At 45.2% G+C, this 20,836-nt stretch overlaps 1 protein-coding gene across 1 annotated transcript in view; it reads right to left on the bottom strand.

Moving 5' to 3' along the window:
• Positions 1-20,569, bottom strand: part of efnb1 (ephrin-B1) — a 62,017-nt gene extending 41,448 nt beyond the window's left edge. The window contains exon 1 of the mRNA XM_022206857.2: positions 19,424-20,569. Within this exon, the coding sequence (XP_022062549.1) occupies positions 19,424-19,539 (116 nt within the window). The 5' untranslated portion in view covers positions 19,540-20,569. The remainder of the gene's footprint in view (positions 1-19,423) is intronic.
• Positions 20,570-20,836: the final 267 nt, after the last annotated feature.

Genomic DNA, 20,836 nt, shown 5'->3' with positions numbered 1-20,836 from the left:
AGTGCCGCTGCTTCCCTGTTATTAGGGATGGCACTTTCCATATGGCAGAGGTATTTTTGTTTGAATCAATATTCCATAAACTTAGAGGTTGGATAGATAATATGATTCCACTTGAAACATTACAGTAAGTCACCCACACGACACTTATGTCTGTGAAGAACACAAACCGGTGCACTGTAGTTGAGCTCTTGTGTAATGTATTTTGCAGCAGGGATTTACTTGCACTGGGCGGTTTACGTTTCATGTAATCGCAGAGTTCCAGTAAATCAATATTAAATAATCGTCTGCTAGCAGCGACTGTTTCGGTCTTAAACCGCTTTCAGATATATCTAGATAGCGTCACATGCCCACTCGGCCTCACAATGGAGACATTGAGGCAGCAGCTTCTGAAATGGCTTCGCTCTTGATGTGTGGTTTCAATTCTCTGAGCACTGTTGACACAGTGTGATCATTTCATACTGGGGAGAAAAGGCACATATCATCAAACTGTCAGTATGTTTGCTCCGCAGAGATTTGCCACATCTACAGTTCTGACCAGCGAGATCTGAAAACCGGTCGAGAACCATCTCCACCGTGGAGACGATGCTGCGAGAAGGTGATCCGGTCCTGGGTTTGTCCTCATAGCCCGCGGCTCAACCCCATCGCTTGTATACATAGCTGGCTTCTGTCAGGCTGTCGCGGGGGCAGATGTTCTTAGGGAGGCCTGACTATAAACACACACACATAAACACACGCCCCGCAGCGTACACACACCGACTTCCTCACATGTCAAACACGGTAAACAAGTCGCCTCGGCGCTAGCACAGGCCACACACACACATAGAGGGACACACGAACAAACACAAGCATCCTGAAATTAAGCAAAACAAGGTCCATCTGGCTCCAGAACTGTTTAGCAAAGCAGGAAGGATTTGACCCTTATTATAGAAAAGGAGGGACAAACTAGCCGACGGGTAGTGGTACTGGATAAACTATAAACTGAATCCAAGTCGCATTTAAACTCCAGACTTGGCAACAGTGGCCCGCTGAAAAGCAGAAAGCTCAGTATTTTCCCTCCGGGCTATTCCCATTAGAGGGACATAAATGACGATGTCAGAGGCAAAAAAGACAGACAGAATATCCTGAATTCCACCCTGCCGAGAACTGCTTTTGTACGTGTGAACACAGACACCCTCTCTCTCTCACAGACAAACGCACACTAGCTCCAGTTAGCTCAGTCAACAGGCTGGCATGCAGAGCAGATCAGATTCGGCGTGACTCATAACAGTTGCACACAGGCGAGTTATAACACACAAAACACCTCTCGCGTTCACCAAACAAGCTCAGTATGCTTGCCCTCTATCACTGTCACATGAAGGGCCAGCATCGCACCATCAGCGCTTGTAATGAGCTAACAAGATGACGCCCAGATGGCCCTGCCACAAGGAGGAAAGAAGTGGACGTTGTTACTAGACGGACGCGCTGAAGAGGACTGTTGAGCGAGAGGAGTGTCAGAAGTCATTAGGGAGGAGAAAGAGCATAATCTGTTTCTTCTTATGGCCTCTGTGGTTTTCTTTCGGCGCCGAGCCCATCCCTCTCTAAGAGCAGGGGAGTTAAGCGAGCATGGGTGTATGCGGTTGTGATTGAACGTCATCCACCGTATCACTGACAGCGAGAGACCGTTGCTCTCTGGGTCTCCACTTATTCATGCTGGAGCTCTGGGGAACTGAGCTCTTCCAGCTGGTGGAGAGAAAGGAAGAGAAGACGAGAGAAGAGAAGAGAAGAGAAGAGAAGAGAAGAGAAGAGAAGAGAAGAGAAGAGAAGATTTGGCTTGGCGAGACAAGAGATTTTGGGTCAGTTTCAGCCCGAGTTTAGCCCTCATTCTGAGGTTGCTCTGTGACCCAAACACACACACACAAGCCTCTTTCCTCCTCCTCCTCCCCTAGTTTCTTCTTTGGCCACGACACAACACAACACACACACACAAACACACACACATACAGCCAGCTGCCTCCCATCACTGAGGACCAGCCACAGATGGGCTCTGCATGCTCCGTAAAGATCTCTCCACAGGCCAAGTCTACAGTCACAGCCAAACCCGCCTGGCCCGAGCCCACTGTATGTGTGTGTGCAGATATACATGTGTCCGCAGAGGCCCGAGTGGGTGAGAGCGTGTGTGTTATCGTGCCAGGACGTCCCAAAAACGAGCCAAAATCAGTGCATGTGTGAGGTGGTGGTGCTGGACCGTCGCAGAGAAGAGGAATCCCCCGGGACAAGCGCTGCAGAGCAGAGAGTCAAGAGCTGGACCAGGATGCAAGGCTGCAATCGGCGGCGAGCAGAGCAAGGAGAGGAGAACCCTCCCAGACGGAACAATAGCATCCCTCACACTCACCCGATTGTGTTTCACTCCCACTCGAGGGAGTGGAGGAAGAAGAAACTAGAGAGGGAAGGCATCAGAACCATTATCAAACCTACGCAGCTTGCCTGGTTTTTTACCGCTGGCCATTTTCTGTTCGGTATCTCCGACCTCATCAGTAAGCCCTCAGAAAGCGTTTCTAAGGAGAAGCAGCCCTTTTAACGCTGCTGCTCAATCAGATGTACTAATAAACACAAACAAGCGCATGAAATAAGACACAGAGAGAGTGAGAGGGACACCCCACACACATGTTATACAAGAGTTATTTAAATTCTGTTTGGCTTAGATAGAGGCAGTCATGGTTCAATTCAATTTTTAACAACTGCCCTCCTATCTCAACATGGCTAAAATTACTTGAGGGATCACACTTTTAGACTGAATAATGAAGCAAAGTGAAAAGCTCATTGAGGATGAGAGTCAGGATACAGTGTAGCCAAAGTTAGCCAATTTCTCAAACTCGTGCTCGGAATGAGTTGGCTCTCAGACGGGGGGGTGGGTTTAGGACGGTTCAGCTCAGCCCGCTCAGCAGTATTTTGGCAGCGACACATCTGGGAATCGAATCAGGGAGTGATCAGGCAGAAGAGAATCTCTCAATCGAACCTGACACCCATTACTAATGAGGTTTTTCTTGAAGGAATAGTTTGACATTTAAGGGAAACGTGTTTATTTGCTTTTACCCCGAGAAGGAAAGTTGACACTGCTCTCAAATGTGTGCAGTAAAAATAAGGTGCAGAGCTGGTTAGCTTAGCATGAAGGCTAAGGAAGGCAGCTGGTGTGGCTCCAATGGCAGGTAGCAAAATCTGCCTGTAACTCCATAAACTGTAATTATTCCTCTTGTGTTGTTGTGCCAATTAAATAAATGAGATTTACAGGTGCTGCAAAGTGGATTTTGTCACCTTTGCACAGAGCCACTTCTCTCTATTTCCAGTCTTTAAGCTAAGCTAAGCCACTTTGCTGCTGGCTGGAGCTTCAGACATGAGATTTCCATCATTTTTTTCACCGTCAGCAAGAAAACAAATAAGCATATTTTTCCAAAACATCCAACATTTCCAAAATATAGTGGATACGCTCGCAATAATATTATTGCCATCTTCCAAAAACTGTTGGCTCCTTTCGGGATACAGAAATTAACTGCTTCCAGTTTGAGTTTTATAGCAGCTACTTTACGATCAAAGGGGAGCTGGATCGATATTTTATAAGTCTGCATGTTGTTAACAGGTGTTAATATGACACAGCTACAGAAAATCTGGAAGACTGAAGACACACCAAAGCCTTCCTGGAGGAACAAAGGGAAGACGTGGCTCACAGAAAGCAAATCAATCAATCTCTGCCAGAAGACGTCTGGCTTTGACAGCGCAGCTCTGAACCCAGTAGTAAAAGATAGCATGCAGCAAAGTTCAAAATACTTTCATTGTTCATCTGTCAGTGAGAAAGACAATTGCAAGGGAAAGGGAGGGAAAATACTAACACAATATTTATCTTGCGTCCCCTTTCCCTCCTGACTCGCTCTTTTTTTTTAATGTATTCCTGCTATTGTGAGGAGCTCCGCGAGATGGATGGATAGAGGAGTCCGGTAGGTGATATGTGTCTGCTACGAGCACAGTGCAGTCACTCACACATTTCCCCTGTCTCCAATCTCAAGCGACGGCAATAATTCAGACACCAACAAACGGCACCGGGGTGTTTTTTGTGGCATTTCAATTGTCGGTGGTTGGTGGTTTTTTTCTTCTGCATTGTTCTTGAAACTGCTTCCCTGGGAAACTGGGAAAGTCAAACAGCTGACGAGATGTCACCTCATGAACTCTCTCCTCAGTTTCACACACTCACAAACAGCCACGTCGGCGATCCGACACACACTCTCCCCTCTCGCCCATTCTCTTTTCTCTCCTGCGCACACAATTCTAAGGATCTCTCATCAGCCGCTTGTCAAGCTCAACGGCACACAGCTCTGTCTAAACAGGCCGCGAGTCGCTGCCTCTCTCGTGGACTGACTGTTGCCTTTCAAGGCCAGGGACTCTTGATCATGACATGTGAGTCTTATGATGGCTGTTGGCCTCCTTTTCGCTCACAAGTCACGGTAAAAGCTCCCAGTAAGTCTGAGGGATTTCCGTCGAGTGCGGACACATTCCTCAGAACTTTCATTTAGCCTGCAGCGCTTGAGAGCTGCGGAGAACGTGTGTGGTGCAATAAAACTTAGCTTTAACAGTCATCTCCCTGTAGCAATACCTGTTCGCTGTGCAAACCCGTACCTGGGCCTCACACATGCCTGTTGCGACTGGTCATGCGGTGCTGTATGGGGAGCGTGCATGACCCGAGGAATTATCCGGTGTTCGAACAGGGACGCCTGCGCGCATGAATGCACACGCACACATATTCTTGCATGTGCATTCACGTTGTGCGCACACACACGCATTCTTTAAAAGCCAACAGTAGCGAAACAGGAGAAGATAGGCCTCTGTGCGCGCCACTGACAGAGTGAATTACACGGGGAGCTAAAACACTGGCTTCCTGTCTCACACAACAGCACTGGATGGCTTTCAGATGGATTTCGCCGACTCCTGTACAAACACCGAGTCAATATCGGGGTAATGGCCAATCGTTGAGGAAGAACAATTCACAAGTGATTTACGGAGAAAATGTGTGTTTAGGGCACTTTACACCACAGTCTGTCACCCAGCCATAACAAGGGCTCACTGCCAATAGGTTCCACTCGCAGGGAACCACATGCAGACATGTGAAAATAACTCCTAATACGTGCCGAGACTTGATGTTCTTCATCAGAGAGAGGCATCAAAAAAGAAATTCTGCTGATGAAAAGCTGGTAATTCTGTTTCGAGTGATTCAGAAAGCCATGAAAGCAACAACAAATTTGTGTTACGAGCAAACATACAAGTCATTTTAATCCGTCAACACTGATATTTATGTCTGTCGCGAGCTTTCATGACCACAAAGCGTGTTTAATATTTCTCAGCTGCTGTGAGAGCACCGCCACACTACAGATGATTGAGTGCACTAGATTTGGCGTTTCTCCTTCTCCAGCTGTGTCCGTGTACTTCAGGACATATACACGCCGAGAGGGCAACGGGGAGGACGAAAGGAGGGTATTGGCGAGGGGGAGGGCAAACTACTGAGGACATGGTGCCAGCCAGAGAGGCCCACCGTGCCTCAGTCCCATCTCTCCAGCTGAGGGCTTTGATTTGCCTGATTGTCTCCAATATTGAGACACACAATAAACACAACACTTGGCGGCCATTTGCAATTCTAATCAGTCCCTCTCAACCGGCCTGGACAACTCAGCTAGAGCCCTCTGGGATATCACTCATCTGACTGCAAAATAATGACACAATCATCGCCATGGCTACGCTCCTGCTACGTCCCATGAGCGGCAGCACTGAGAGGATATTAATACGCGGGAGTGCTTGGAGAACTAAATGAATTAGGCAGGAGATTAGCTGGATACCAGGTTAATGAACGTGCCACGCAGGCAACTTCCCGAACGTCTCGCATTCGGGAAGCGTTCACACCCGCCTCCTTGAAAAATGACTAGCAGCAAATAGGCAAGTTTAGCAGGTCCACACCTGCTTCTGCAGGGCATGCTTCAACAAGATTTCAATAAACCATCTCCTTACAACATGAAATTCTGACTGTGTAAACCTTGATTGATGGCTTCTGGATAAGCCAGCAAGTTGCAAACTCCAGCACTATCTGATTGTGACATGCAATAAAATGTCAATAAACCAGCATCCAGGCTGTGATATGATCATTAAGTCTGCGTTTATGTTGAACTTGTGAAATACTTCGCTTACCTGATGTTCGGAATCATAAGTTAATGCAATTTAAGGAGTTGAAGATAAGCAAAAAGATAAGGGGCTTTATCTTTAACAAACTGTCCGGAAATCATACATCTGTGAATTATGAGAGCCCATCTGTTTGCCTCTCCTGAGCTGTTTTCACTGCCTTGACAACATGATGGTAATAGATGCTCGCCGATAAATGAGAGCAAAGTGACATGCAATCATCCACGTTTTAGCAGCCTTGATGTATTTGCTTTAACAGTCACCCAGAAGATGAGAAACTCAAATTTATTTCACAAAATAACAGGCACATCTTATGAAACGGGCTATTTGACTTGCAAATCAGTCAGATGATTCATAACGGCGACCATGCTCGTCTGCCCTCGTTTTCTCGCAGGCACGAGTGCATGTCTGCATGAGTTCAACCAAACGTGTGAGTGTCGATGCTTGCACGGGCATGTGAATGACAGCCTGTCAGTGAAAGAGATGTCATTATCTGGCTGATGTCTGTGTGAATTGTGGCCGTGGAGCGGGGCGGGGGGAGGAAGGGTCACATCACTAGCGGGGAGCTGCTGACACTCTGCGGACAGGAAACATTACTTTATGATTTCCCTCTAGAAGGGAAACACTCCTGTCACAATCTGCAGTGCTACTGTTCGACCTCATTTAGAGGTTATAGCAATACAGAAAAGTGTGTGCGAGTGTGTATGTGTAGCACTCGTACACAATGGGGGGGATCTCGAAACAGGAGATATTTCTTTAAAATAACATCGTGGGGATTTTTTTCGCTTTGTCCACAAGGCCTTGAAGACAGGAGTTCTGGTAAACCTCTCCCCTCCCTGTCCTTACCCTTTGACTTTTTTCTGTGTAACAACAATGCAGGGGGGTTTTAGTTCGGTGTCCTGCAGTCGATCTGTTAGGGTGCTGATAAGAGAGGCTGATGGATAGGTTTAATCAGCCAAGCCCAGGGATCAAGACCACGAGACAGATCAATCAAATGCTGTGTGGTTTATAAAAGAAACTGCCTTTATCAGTGTCACAGGGGTCTCTGAATGTTTTTTTTTATGTCATATGAAGGAAGAAACCAACAATGGCGCAGTCAACTAAAAATAAAAAATTAATTTTATGTGTAAAAAGCATTGCACTCATGTGGCCAAAAATAAGAACCCAAAAGCTGTGGGAAAAAGTGCAGCAGAAATGAGGAAAAAAAAACACGCACATCTGCAATCACTATACAGAGAGTGTTAAACTTCAGCGGCGACTTTCTAACAAAGCATAAAGCTAAATGTCCCTGGTCTCTAATATACTAAACACCTCCAGATATAAACTGAAATAAAACCCCATGTAAGCCCCTACTGATGCATAAAAATTTAACTGAAACGAAAACCTGCTCCAAAATCAAAAAGGAAAACAACAGAAGGACAAAGACAAAAAAAAAAACAAGCTGAAAACTATCTCCACCAAACAATAGATCTCTATATGAGAGAGGCGCTGTAATAACTAGGACGCAGTGTTTTTTTTTTCTTTATTCCGCAGCTGCCTTCTGTGTCTTAAAAGCAGCTTCTTATCAGAGAATTTGAGTGACAAGTCTATTCTCTGCTTACAATCTCAGCTCATGATTGTAAAAGACAGCTACACATGTCCCATCAAATCCAAGACAAATTAGTTGCTCTTTCTTTCCTCCCTTGGATGGGAGATCTTATCCAGGCGGACATGCTTAAGTTGTCAGTGGGTTTCTAAAACCCATATTGAACAGCATATTGACTGATGCAATCGCCGAGACACACATCATTAGGCTCATTAACAGTGAATGTAAAAGGGGAGGACGGCCTAACTGGTGTAGCGGGAGTCTGTGTCTCCTCTGATAACACTCGCCTTTAACAAGCAGAGCGCGGGCAAGATGCAGGCTGTCGGCATTAAAATGAAATGTGTGTGTGTGTGATGCGTGTGCTAATAAATAGCTTGTTTGACATGATGCTATTCTCATTCATGCAGTTTGCTCTGTGATAACCGGGCGGATTGTGGCCTCGTAAAGACGCTCCATGTGTTGTTTTAGGAAGCCATTACAAACTGGGCCGTCTCCATTACAAGGGCTATCTGATCATTATTGCTGCCATCTGCAACACACACTCAAACCTTAATCTGCACAAGCCAACCACAGCTGACTCCTGAGCGCACACACTTCCATACTACCTTCCGCTGTGTTACGTGTGTGTGTGTGTATGTGTGTGTACATCCAAACGTGACACAGCAGCTGTTCCCTCGTCACATTGCGGCTTTCGGTTCAACACGTTTTTAGTCCAACCTACTTAAGCGGCACAGAGAGGAGAGCGCCGCAATCCCGTTGAAGCCACCGACTTGCAAGTCTCTCCGCGAGAAAGCCTGAACCCCGACACCCGTGCAATGCAATCGCAATCTCCCAGCCAGAACCGCTCGCACCCTTCAAAGGCTCATCACAGGACGCACATCTAATGCAGAGAGATGGCCGGTTAAAGCCTCGGCTAGGCACACCGCTTTGAAGCGACTGCTCCAGCCCCTCCAATAGGAGCCAAATCATTTCCCTTCCATTGTGTGAGGGGTGCACCGGGCGCTCTATTTGGTGGCCACATGTGGGGCGCCTTCAAGGATCACGCCACTCCATTCCAGAGCAGGGCCACTACAGGAAATGAGACTCTCCCGGATGCACAGGGGCTTCTCGACAATAAATATATTCATGCATTCATGTATATTTCAAATAAGAATTTGACTCAGCGCGCATAATGCACATGCGAAGGTTCCGATTTTGAGATTCTTGACATGCATGAGGTGCTACAATCAGGAGTGTATAAATAAATCAGAAAATGCAGCAAACAGAGTTACTAAAAGCAGCAACACAGGCCTGGGCCCGGGCGTGAAGAAAAAGGACTCGCAGAGGTTTGTCTGCAAAGAAAAGCTTTCATCTCGCAGAGAGACAGCAGAGGAGAAGAGAGGAGTGATGTGGTGGAGGTTTGGGCTGTCATGTTTCACTATGGGGGGGACTTGAGAGACAGACGAGGAGAGTAGCTAAAAGTAGTCAAAAGTTTTCAGTGCTGGGGGGAAAAATGAGACAGCAGAATGTGCAAAGAGCACCACACGTCAAGTTTAGCAAGCTAAAATCGCAGCGTCAAATATTATGACAGCAGATAATTGGAGAAGTAACGTGTGGAAGCATTTTGGAAAAAAACAAAACACTGGATAAAGTTAAAGGTTCTGTTTCCCACCTTGGATAAACTCAAATGCTTTACAGTAATGTTACAGAGCACGTAATTATAGAGCCTTAGGAGGCAAAAACCACGCGGGTAACACATGAAATCATGGCAGCGCTGTCTGTCTTATTCTCCACATAGTTCATAAAGCGAGCCGAGAGGTTTAGGATATTGTGTTTGCTTTAGCAGACCTTCACTCCTATTTCCAATATTGGAGAGATGAGAGGCTTCCATGGCCGAGCACATCATGGGGGAGAATAAACACACACCTAATGGGAAACATGTGTGTGGGAGATGAAACGGCCTCCCTCATATGAATGGGATGAAATATAGACCTGGGTCCTGCCGAGCTCCAATCACGGCCGTAAGAACTCGGCGTGGAGGGGAAACGGCAGACCCCCGACGGGCTCCACGCACACACAAGCTGCCAATATGGCCTTTCTGGAGCGGATTCATGTGGAGGCCAGAGTCTGACAGTGACATCTCCATTCACTCTCAAATTCTTTTTCTCTTCCCAACATGCATGGACACACACACACACACACACTGACACATGCACACACACAGGGCCAGAGGCCATGGGAGGAGGAGCAGCACCAGGGCATAAAAAAGCCTTTCTCCCTGCCGTGGGTCTCTGTGGGGTTTAGCATGGCATTATGGGAAGATTAGACTTTAGAGTGCTTTACTATCTGATGTCATTGTTGGTTTTACGTTGTCTGGTTGGCTTGTGGAACTCGGACCTGATGGCAGGCACATTTCTGTCCAAACAAAATGCTCAGGGTTGCAGTTGTGATTGATTGCAGGTTCCTATTGTATCTGTCTGGTATGGCTCTATTGGAAGAAGAATTAGCCAGACAAAAACTCATGGAAAATGCTCCACATTTGACTCCATCAATCAAGTCAGCAATCAAAATAATTCAATTAAGAGACTTAAATCCCGCTGGCTTACGACTCCCTGCTCCAATAGCCCAGAGACAAACTCAATTTACTGACAATCCATACATGATAGCATTAACTCCACTTTAAGGCTCAAATCTTTTTCCATTACTTACATTTTCTAAATATCAAGGGAAATTCAAAGGAAATAGTTCAGTTATACTGTTTACTTAGAGAGAGGACAACTTGGAAAAAATTAAATAAACAAGAGCAACTTCAAATGCATAATGAAATTGCAGACAGGCGGTCCAGACAACTAAACTAATTTGCAAGTTGTTTAGAGGAAGGACGTCTTTGCAAAACAAGAAACTTTACAAATGTTGTTTTTATAGCTCTGGTAAATGGCTGTGCATCAGAAATGCAGGAGTGGGGACAGACTGGAAGAAGGAGGTTGCTGAATATGTGTGTAATTGTCTTTTTCCCCCCGTTTCCGAGGTGTGAAAGGGAATGCAGGGTTGCACTGGGGTGTCCCAGGGAGAGGCGATTGAAGCGTCAGTCACAGCTGCCACACAGAGCCCCGGCGCGCACCAAATCCCAGGCCCGGCCTTTGCGAGTGGAGGGGCCGGGGCCGGGCCTGGGAGCAGCAGGAGTCCCATAGGCCTTTTCTTCCAGCTCCTCTCACCAGCACAAGGGGGACCAGGATCACGCTGGGAGTTTGCTTAGAAAAGGCTGAGCCAAGGCTTGGCAGAATGGGTTAACGGAGGCACGCTCACACACAAACTCAAATGCTTTTTGGGGCTGTCTGTCTTGTCTGTGGGCATGGTGGGAAAAAAAAGACTGAAGCTGGAGAGCAAAAAAAAAAAGAAAAAAAAAGAAAAAATTAAGATAAATCGAACTTCCAGTTAACATCTGCAAATTTGGGACACACAATTGCACAGGCACACACAGAGAAAAAGAGAGAGAGATAGTGAGGAAGAAAAGGGACCGCTCAAACTAGATTACTGGAGAAATGAGTGGTTTTTGCTCGATGCCTGGGGAGCCTAATAGTGGCAAAGTCCCGAGGATTATACACTGTGCCATTTCCATGCTCCCCCTAATAGTCTCCATGTCCTGCCTCTGTATGCCATAGATGGATTATGATGCTTTATAATTAACGTGGGGGGAGGGGGGCTGCTACAGACCGCCCATCTGCCACGCTGACACACTTACGGGGGTATCCCTTGGGAAAAGAGGACTGCTACCACACTATTCCATTACTTTATCATTCTATCATTCTATTATCCTACCACTCGATTCAATTACCCTGTCACTCCATTAGTGTACTCATAACAGTGAACAAAGAGCTCCATGATGATCATTAATGATATGTTCAGAGCTGGTCGGCTACGGTCATGCTTCATCCAGTCTCCTCTGGTAAAAATATGATCTGTGACAAAAGTAAAGCTCACTTTGGTTGCACTTGAGAGGATCCACAGGTAAACGGAAAAGTTCAACAGGAGCCACTGGAAATGTATATGATATGATATGATATGATATTATACTATATTATATTATATTATATATTATATATATTATATTATATTATATGAGATTATATGAGATTATATTATATGACTATTTTTGGAACACAAAATAATATTTTTTGGTGGGGCATATAAAAGTTTCATTAACATCTCTAAAATCTCATTTGCTACACATTTTCAACCATGAAAAATTAAAAATAATTTGCAGATGTAGTTTCAAACTCCGGAAAAACTTTTTAATTACTACCAAAGCTAGCAAACAAACTTTGCATAATACTGTATTTTGTCTAACATATTTTGTAAAGTTTTTCATCCTGTTGGAAGTTCCAGAAAAGTTCATTAATTTGCTAGTATAGCTAATAAATATACTTTGAGTTAAAAAAAAAGGTAATTATATATTTATTGTAATTTAATAAATGCAGTCAAAGTTTAAAAACAGACAAAAAGTTAGCAAAAGTACCACTAAGGCTAAAAAGTGGCCCTTGAGAAGTTTTTTAAAAATGTAACATTATAACACCTATTGTACTTGTGTAGTTAAAAGCTCCTAAAAATAGGGTCAGTTACTAAATACTTTAAATGAACCTTGAATTCATGTTTTTTTAACCTCACACACTTTTCTTGAAACCTCCAGAAAAAGTAGGTCAGCTACTATAAAATACAATAAGTGGATGTCGAGTTAATATATTTTTAAAATCTAATATATTTTTTGTACTTTTATAGTTGAAAACTCCAGAAAAAAACAGGGTCAGCTACTACTAAATACATTAAGTGGATCTTGAGTTAACTCTTTTTTTAAAAATCTAATATACTTTTGCAGTCAAAAGCTCCAGACAAAGTCATGTCAGTTGCTGCTAAATAGAATAAGTGAACCTCGAGTTAAGAGTTTATTTTTTGCATTTTTCCAGCTGAGGCGGAAACTTACGGAAAAAGTTTGTAAAACTACAAATAAAGCTGGACTTCAGTTAAGATATATTTTTGAAATCTGTTTTTGTCGACACAGTTAAATAAATTACGATGCGAGCCTATATGCTTCCATCATAATTTATATTCCCACTGCAATGTTTTCACCAATTTTATTTGTTCATAAACATGCACTTCCTGCCCTATCCCACACATTTTGTCATTATTTGTTGGGAACCGTCATCCCCTTTTTCCACAAAGCCCTGGCACACTAAATTCAAACCTTCCCACAAAAGTCTTTGGAGTGCCACAAACTGGGAGAAACAGATCTCTGGTTGCCTGTATGCCGGTGACAACTCCTGACGTCTTAAAGAAACGCGTAGTGCAGCTGGCTGTTAAGGCTGCCTGCCCGCTGTTTGGGATTGGCATCTGATGAGGCCTGCCTCCTCAGCACAGAGGAGCTCCATGAGAAAGAGTTAAGTCTATGAGGTCAGTCCGGAGGAGGAGGTTACGAGTTCCCCGAGTCGGAGCCGCAGGGGTAATGGTTTTAGAGATGGCTGTCACATAGATCCGTTCCACTGTCCAATACCGCCGCTGATCTCCACCAATCCTAGTCTACTTGCTTTTCAATTGCTCAACTTCTCTCTCGCTGTCCTCCTTTCTTCTTTTCTCCCTCTCTTTCTCCCCAGCACTGACACATGGAAGTAATCTAGGAGTTCTATGCCGGACTGAAAGGATGTGCGGTTGAGCCCAGGGCTGAGTTTCAACGCTCTACATTAGCTTCCTTTCCTCCTCTGTTTAATCCCCTTATTTTCAACTTCTCTTATGTAAAAGAACTAAGATGGCAAACAAAAGGCAGACTTTGCCCATTCAACTTTTTTCTCCACTTCCTGTAACACACAGCATCCTTCCATTTTTTTTCTTCCCCTTTCCCTTGATTCAGCTAATGCAGAGGCGAGGCGATGAGTCGAAATCTTAAGGGAAGCTTTCCAGCGCCTGTGCCTCTGCTTGGCAGGCCTGGAGCTGATGGGAACTTCCTGGTTGCTGCCAGCCAGGCCTCCGTCTAATGAAGCCGGGTCGCTAACTGCCTGTAAGGCAGCCACTGTTCAGCCACTCCACACTCATCCACCGCTCGGCCCTCAACACTTTCACAGGGGCACACTGGCACACTCCTAACACTTCCTTAATGCTCCGCTGTGGCTGGACAAAGAACAATGGCACACCGACATGCACTCTCGAACACTCATTCACTTCCATAAGCTGAAACTTGTCCCTTTCATACGAGTCTCAGTGTCCACTGACTGTTGTATGAACACAGAAAACCGAGGGAATGTAAACAAAACTCATACTGAGCTGCAATTTATTTTCTATATGCTGTAATTAGATTTACCGCACCGGATGATGACTAAATAGGTGATAATTTGTGTTTTGTTTTGACCCATTTTGATAAATTAATGTGGTTTCGCTGCCAAAGAATTTTTATTGCGTAATGCACTTTGCACTATTTGTCATAGTTTATTTTGACTCTCAACAGAAGTGTCCACACCTTTATGTGGGAATCTAGAAGAGTAGTTCTAAACTTTGGTTGTCGAATTAAAACACATATCAAGTGTCTGTTCTAGCAGCAACAACTCAGTATCTGTCCTTTTTTTAGGCTATAAAATGTCATAGTCATTAAAAATCTTCAAACTTGCTAGTTTTGTCCAATAAGCACTCGGAAATTTAAAGACACATTATATAAATTACATAAAATGGACACAAGCGGCAAAACCTCACATAAACGTTTTGTTTGATCAAGAGATTACTCAGTTGTCGGGATCAAGAAAATGACAATATGCTCTTTTGTAAGAATATAAATCTCTGTTAACCATAAGAGATTGTTCTAAGCTGTTTACACAACGCTATGTCTTCTCTACAATGTCTGCGGTATCATCAGGTTAAACAGGATTCTTGCATTAGTGTGAGGAAACACCTTAATCTGCAGCTCCCTGCATAAGCCCCCAAAAAAACCCAACCAGGGTGTTCCTGTCTGGAGAGTGTAGTCACAAACAGCTTGTTGTAATGTCACATGTTGATTGCTTAGGATTAAAATGTTTTTTTTGTCTGTGTCAATTAGCAATTAGCAAGGAGCGGCTGATTGTTTCCAATCACTTTTGCTTTGTTTTTGTGCAGCTAATTGACTAATCCTTCCAGCCCTGCAGTCCATTCTCTCAAGTGATTCATTGCATTCAGCTGTTGTTCCTGTAATATGTCTTGAAAGGAAAAAAAAAGCAACTGTAACTGCTGGGTCACGAGGACCAGTTGGGGACTCATACGTGCATGAAAAAGATCCTGAAAAATTAGTTGCAAATGCTGCTTTCTTGGGAGGAAAAGCTCGGTTTCATGTGCACCACTGCTTCGAAATAAAGAAACGAATGCATCAATAACACAGAAAAAAAAAACAGAATGATCAGCTTTCAGTGATGTGGCAGCCAAACCACCAGCGGATAAAATGAGTCCATCTGGAAAACCATGATGAAAAAGCCGCATTTTTTTCCCCCCCTGAAATAACCTAAAGCCCCGCAACCCCTTTCAGAGCCCAGGTGCCTCACGGAGATAACCAAATGAAGAATCTGTCGTTACACACCGCTGAAACAACAGTCATGTCGACACAGAAGGGCGCACACATAAAAGCAAATGCAGCTGTCCTTACAGCGAGACACAGGGTGCCCTTACAGCACCATGGGCCAGTTGCTTTCCACAAGTATTTCTTATTGGTTGGCCCTCTCCCGGTCTCTCTGAGTGGGGCTCAGGCTCTAAGTCCTCTCTGTGTGTAATGAGATCTCTATCAGAGGGAAACACGATCAGAGTCTAAAGGGTGGAGAAAGGGGGGACTGTGGGAGGCAAAGAGAGAGAAGGTGAGTATGGCGAAAAAAGGGGAAAAAGGGGCAAGCAGCAGGGCGTGAGTCAGGAAAGAAACAAAAACAGGCCTCTGACCCTCTGGGCAGCGACCAGAAGAGGAGATCGCTGGCCGGATTCTCAACCAAATCCTGTTTCTCGTCTCGTTCCTGAAGTTTGGTCTCGTTCAACAGGTTGCGGCAGTTTCAAGTTTTTGCAGTTGCTGTTTGTTTTTTAACCTCCTACTGAAATCCTTGTTACATTTAAATGTCAGCGTGGAGCGGAATGGTGGAGGAGTCAAAGGTTTCTCAGCGTTCGAGAACAAAATGTTTGCTTTGATAACAGCAGTTTCTCAAAGCAAAGATAAAGAAGGAGCTGGTTTTTCTTTCCTTATTACCTCAAACAAAAAGGGTTTTCCCCTAAATTACCTGACAGGAGGAGGGGAGGAACTAAACGTGACACCACGACTAGCAGAAGCCAAATGAAAATATGTTGCTTTTAATTAACAACTTGCTAACTTGCTGCGTCATCATCTCAAAGTACAAAGCGCTGTGAGAAAAATGACACAACATTGTTTCGCTGTTTGGGAAAAAGCGAAACATGTTTACGAAATATCACAGTGGTAATCAAGATGGGCTTAATGTCGAACCCACTGAACCGTCAAAACCACACAAGCACGATATAAACCGAGCCAGTCAACTGTAAAACTGTGCGCCAGACAGTTGAGGTCAACGGACGGCAAAATAAGCTGAGTAGGTAAAGAGCCACAGAAACAGAGGCTTAGGCTGACTTTTATCAGCACAAACGCCTCTCTTTCTTTCTTTCCTTCTCCATTTCTGCGTTCTTTTGTGGGCTTCAAAACTGACACGGGGGCCAAAAATGTCTACAAACTGTTTCCAAGCCTCACCGAAAACGCGAGGAGTTCAAAATCAGTGCAGCAGACTCTCGGGCCGCCTGTGGCTGTTTCCTCGCTGTGTGTTTTCAGAGGTGTGCAAGTGTGTTTTCCATCTCTCCCTCTCTCCCATCATCTTGTTTGTCTCCTGAGCGGGTTTGCAAACAGGCCGTGGATAGCTACAGGTCATGAGGTAAATATTAGCCGAGGAGGGTTAGAGGACGTGCGGGAGCCACTCATAGCAACCTTGTCAGATTATCATTAAATTGGCATCACTGCAGCATTCCTGTGCAGTCGGTGTGTACGTATGGAGCTCGCCTGTACGTTGCTACGGCGGCCTCGGCCAAAACCGATGGGACGTGATCAGTCATAACAAAGTGACATTTTCTGGCATAATCCCACTCAGCTAAATGAGCACTAATCCGATTTGCTCTGATCAAATGTTAGACGGGTTCCATACTGCCCGGGAACGTTGACACATCCAGCCTCCTTCTGCTCTGCTGCTCCTCCACCACCAGCACCACCAGCACTGTTTCACTCCTCCACTCTCAAATTAAATACCAAAAAAAGGTCTGATACATCCCGCAGCACAACTAAAAGTCAAAGATGTTCCTCCTTATTATTTTTCTTTGGAGACAGCGCTACGGCGATGATGTATGTTGCCTGTTCAAGCACGCTGGGAGGAAATCAATTAAGCAAACCCCAGTTATTGATAATGCAGGAGCGGGAGTGATGGCATCCTCACATGAAAATCCATAACAGCAGGAACGAAATAAAAGGGACACACACACACACACACACACACACACATGTAAAGAAAAGACGAAGGAAAAAAAACAACACACACCACAGCGGCCCAAACCTGCTGCTTTCCTACACTTTGTCTCATAACTCATAGCCTGTAGGGAGGCGCTCGTATTGTTATATTTTTGTGTGTATGTGGTACAGTGTGCAAGCAGAGGGCCAGATTAATTTATTAGCTGAGGCAGCAGAGCTCCCCAAAGCCGGAATAGGAAGTAAGATGTCGTAAATCTAGATAAGTCACCAGATAGTGTACTGTACATTTCTATAGGCTTCTCTCTGTGTTATCACTACAGAGCAATGTGGGCCAAGACACGGAGATGGAGTTTATAACAGCAAACAGTGAAGACGGATGCTGATTGCTGTGCAAGTATTTCTCTCTTTCTTTTTTATTACCTATCAGGCAACGCTGCTGACTGATACATTTCAGAAGAAAAACAGGTTTGTCTTTTGTTATTGTAAAGTCTGCATGCGGCAAGATAATTGTCTATTGTTTTCTAAGCACAGAGCAGCGGGATAATTAGCTTGAGAGAACACTTTGCGGAGTGCATTATTGTTCCACTGTGAACTTTATGAAATATTCAGCCAAGACGGGGGATTTTTTACAAGGAGCTGAGCGGAGAAACAGATGGGGGAGTGATCTTCCCAAAAAATGCCTAAAAACCCAGCGTGGTAACCTTCTAAAGACATTCCCTCCAGGTGACATCATCAATCAATAAATGTCTCCCTCACACACACACACACACACACACACACACACACACACACACACACACACACATACACACACACTTTTCTCTATTTATTCTTTCTTCATTTGTCTACCCATAGTTGAAGATGTGGGTTTTTGCGCATGTGTAATGTATGCGTGTGTGTGTGTGTGTGTGATGACGCTCATTGTTCCACTACCTCTACAGCTATAGTCAAATAAAAGCTGATGGGCCGTAGTCTTACCATTAGGATCAGGCCACACACACACACACACACACACTCCGATGAACATGGCAGCAATATTCACACTCACTGACTGCACAACGAGCTCCTATGACATCTGACATTTGGGGGATAAATCACGGATTCACTTGAATGAGTAAGTTCTAGTTATAAGCTTGTGGAGCTACTCTCTATTTCCCCTCAGTGCTGTGAGCTTAAATGAAGGTCAGCTCCAACCATACAGATTCTTTTTTTTTCTTTTCTCTCTTTTCTTTTTTAAAAAGTTTACACCCCCCCCCCCATGAAAGCTTTCCAACATCATGTAAATGTGGGAGTCAAGTCTAAGTGGGTGATAATTGTTACCAGAGCGTAATTTATTATCAGTAGTCTGGGCTCACTCTGCTTATTTTGATGAGAAAATTATGAATCTTTTTTAAGGAGAGAGAAGGGAGAGAAAACTGTCTGGCTTCAGCTGCTTTGTTTTTGGAGAAACTCGCCTTCTGGTTCCATGTGAAGAAATTAATCTGGGCCTCAGCCAGGACAATTAGGAAAATTAAATTCTTTTCAAGCATTTTTTGCCCCTCTGATATCTGAAACCATCTTATCAAGCAGTTTGGTGGGGGAAACTTGGGAAGGAGTGCGGCCTTCTTGTGCCTCCTGTAGCCCATGTTCAGGGCTCCAGGGGCGGCCTGAGAGGAGAAACATCCCATGGCACACCTTGGCATGATTCACCTGACTTTTATTCCACTTTCATTCTCAGCTTATTACCTCAGTTGCCTTAAACTGCAGGGAAGGAGTGGTTGAACTCTGAGATAGTCGTGATTGAGGTGTCCAGGCAGACTTTGCCACCAGTTTGACAATAAAAGCTGCATGTAATATTGCCATAAATTGTTATAATTAACCATCCATTATTGTGATTTGCCTGCTGAATATTGTATGAGCTCTGTACTTTTGGTGTTGGGGGAAATTCCCCACAGAGAATAAATCAACACCAAATTCTGCGGCGCAGGAGTGACAATTAAAACTCAATAAATTATGTTCTTTTTCCAGATAATTGCTACATTTACCAGCACATATAACCCACAGCTTTGCGCACAACTGCAACTTTTTTTTCTTCTAAAATTTCCCAAGCAATGTCTAGTCCCCCCTCCATTACGCACACACCCAACGAGTTTGGCACGCTTGTACAAACGAAATAGGAGACTTACTTGGAATTCTGCGAGCTCCAAATTATAGTCTCCAGCGATTTTGCGGAAGGTAACGCCGACCTGCACATTAAAATAAAGATCCAGAGGTAATACTTCCAACAACCGAGTCCCGCCATTCTGGTAAAAATGAATCAAGACACAGTGAGCAGAGCGAACGGACAGCGCGCCTGGCAGCCTTTTATCTGCGGTTCGCCCGGTGGGAAGGTGTGCTACGATCAGTCGGGAGCATGTGAGGTCGATATCAGATACATGTCCTTCTGTCCGACTTCTTTAAAATCAGCTCCAGACCCCGTGTCCTTGACTGAACTGTCCGCAGGACGAACGATGGAGCCCCTCTTGAGGGAAAAAAGAAAAAAGAAAAGGAGCCCCGAGTGTCCTGGTTGACCTGTGGCTGAGACACAAACACAAAAAGGGGAGGAAAAAAACGAGCCCCTTTTCACTCTGTGGATAAAACTCAACGCTCTGATCAGATGAGATGGAGCAGATCTAAAGCACAGTTGTTTGGTAAATTTGGAGATCCGGCGATGCGGCTGTCGGTGAAGCGCAGCGCCGCGTCTTTTGTCAGAGCTCCCCTGATGGTGTCTGTACCTGTCGCTGGATATAGCCTACAGATGACCACATTCATCCATCAGTCACAACTCCGCAGCACGCCAGGAATCCCGAGGTCCACTTCATTCCAGTGTTATCTTTCACTCCTCCTCCTCTGCTATTCTTCTTCTCGAAAAAGGAATTGAGTTTCTATTGTAAATATCCCTCCCGGCTCTTTCTCTCTCTCAGCTTGCGTGTTGCGCTCAGGCACTGTAGTCCAACTCGGGCATGCCGCTGCGTGGTCAGTGCGATACAAAAAGAAAAGAAGCCCTTTGCACGTCTCCTCTTCTCTTTGTTGCAGGTTGGACGCAACGAAAGTAGACTTGACCCGCTCACCAGCAGCACCTCAAGGTCTGGACTCTAAATCAGCTCAGCGACATTTCCACGCCGGCTCGTGTTTTCAAACGCGTTCTCGCAGCACTCTCTCGGTCTGCGCCTGGTGTGTGCGGCGTCGGCTCCGAGCTCAACTGTAACCCGAGCCGAGCGAAGCGCACGGAGCGGCGGGGGGACGGCCCACGGAGCCGGCCGCGGCCAATCACAGCGCTCCGGCCGAACTTTCAAGCAGGAAGCGAAGGCATTTTATGGGGACGTGGAGGGGGTGGGTGGCCGGGGTGTTGGGCAGGAGGGGAGGAGAGGAGAGGAGAGGAGAGGAGAGGAGAAGGGAGGGTGGGGGTGGGGGTGGGGGGGGGGTGGGGGTGGGTTGCTGTTATTGGGTTGACCCCCTCATCTCCACCGCCCCACCACCACCAACCACCACTTCTTCGTGCCTGAGTCGTCGACCCAAATTGAAATGGACTTTGGAGTTATTCGTCATAGTGAAAGCTT

Source organism: Acanthochromis polyacanthus, chromosome 10 (genome assembly GCF_021347895.1).
Source record: "Acanthochromis polyacanthus isolate Apoly-LR-REF ecotype Palm Island chromosome 10, KAUST_Apoly_ChrSc, whole genome shotgun sequence".
NCBI classification, from domain to species: domain Eukaryota; kingdom Metazoa; phylum Chordata; class Actinopteri; family Pomacentridae; genus Acanthochromis; species Acanthochromis polyacanthus.
Note: the sequence above shows the minus strand (reverse complement) of the source record. Positions and strands in the feature narration are given on the sequence as shown.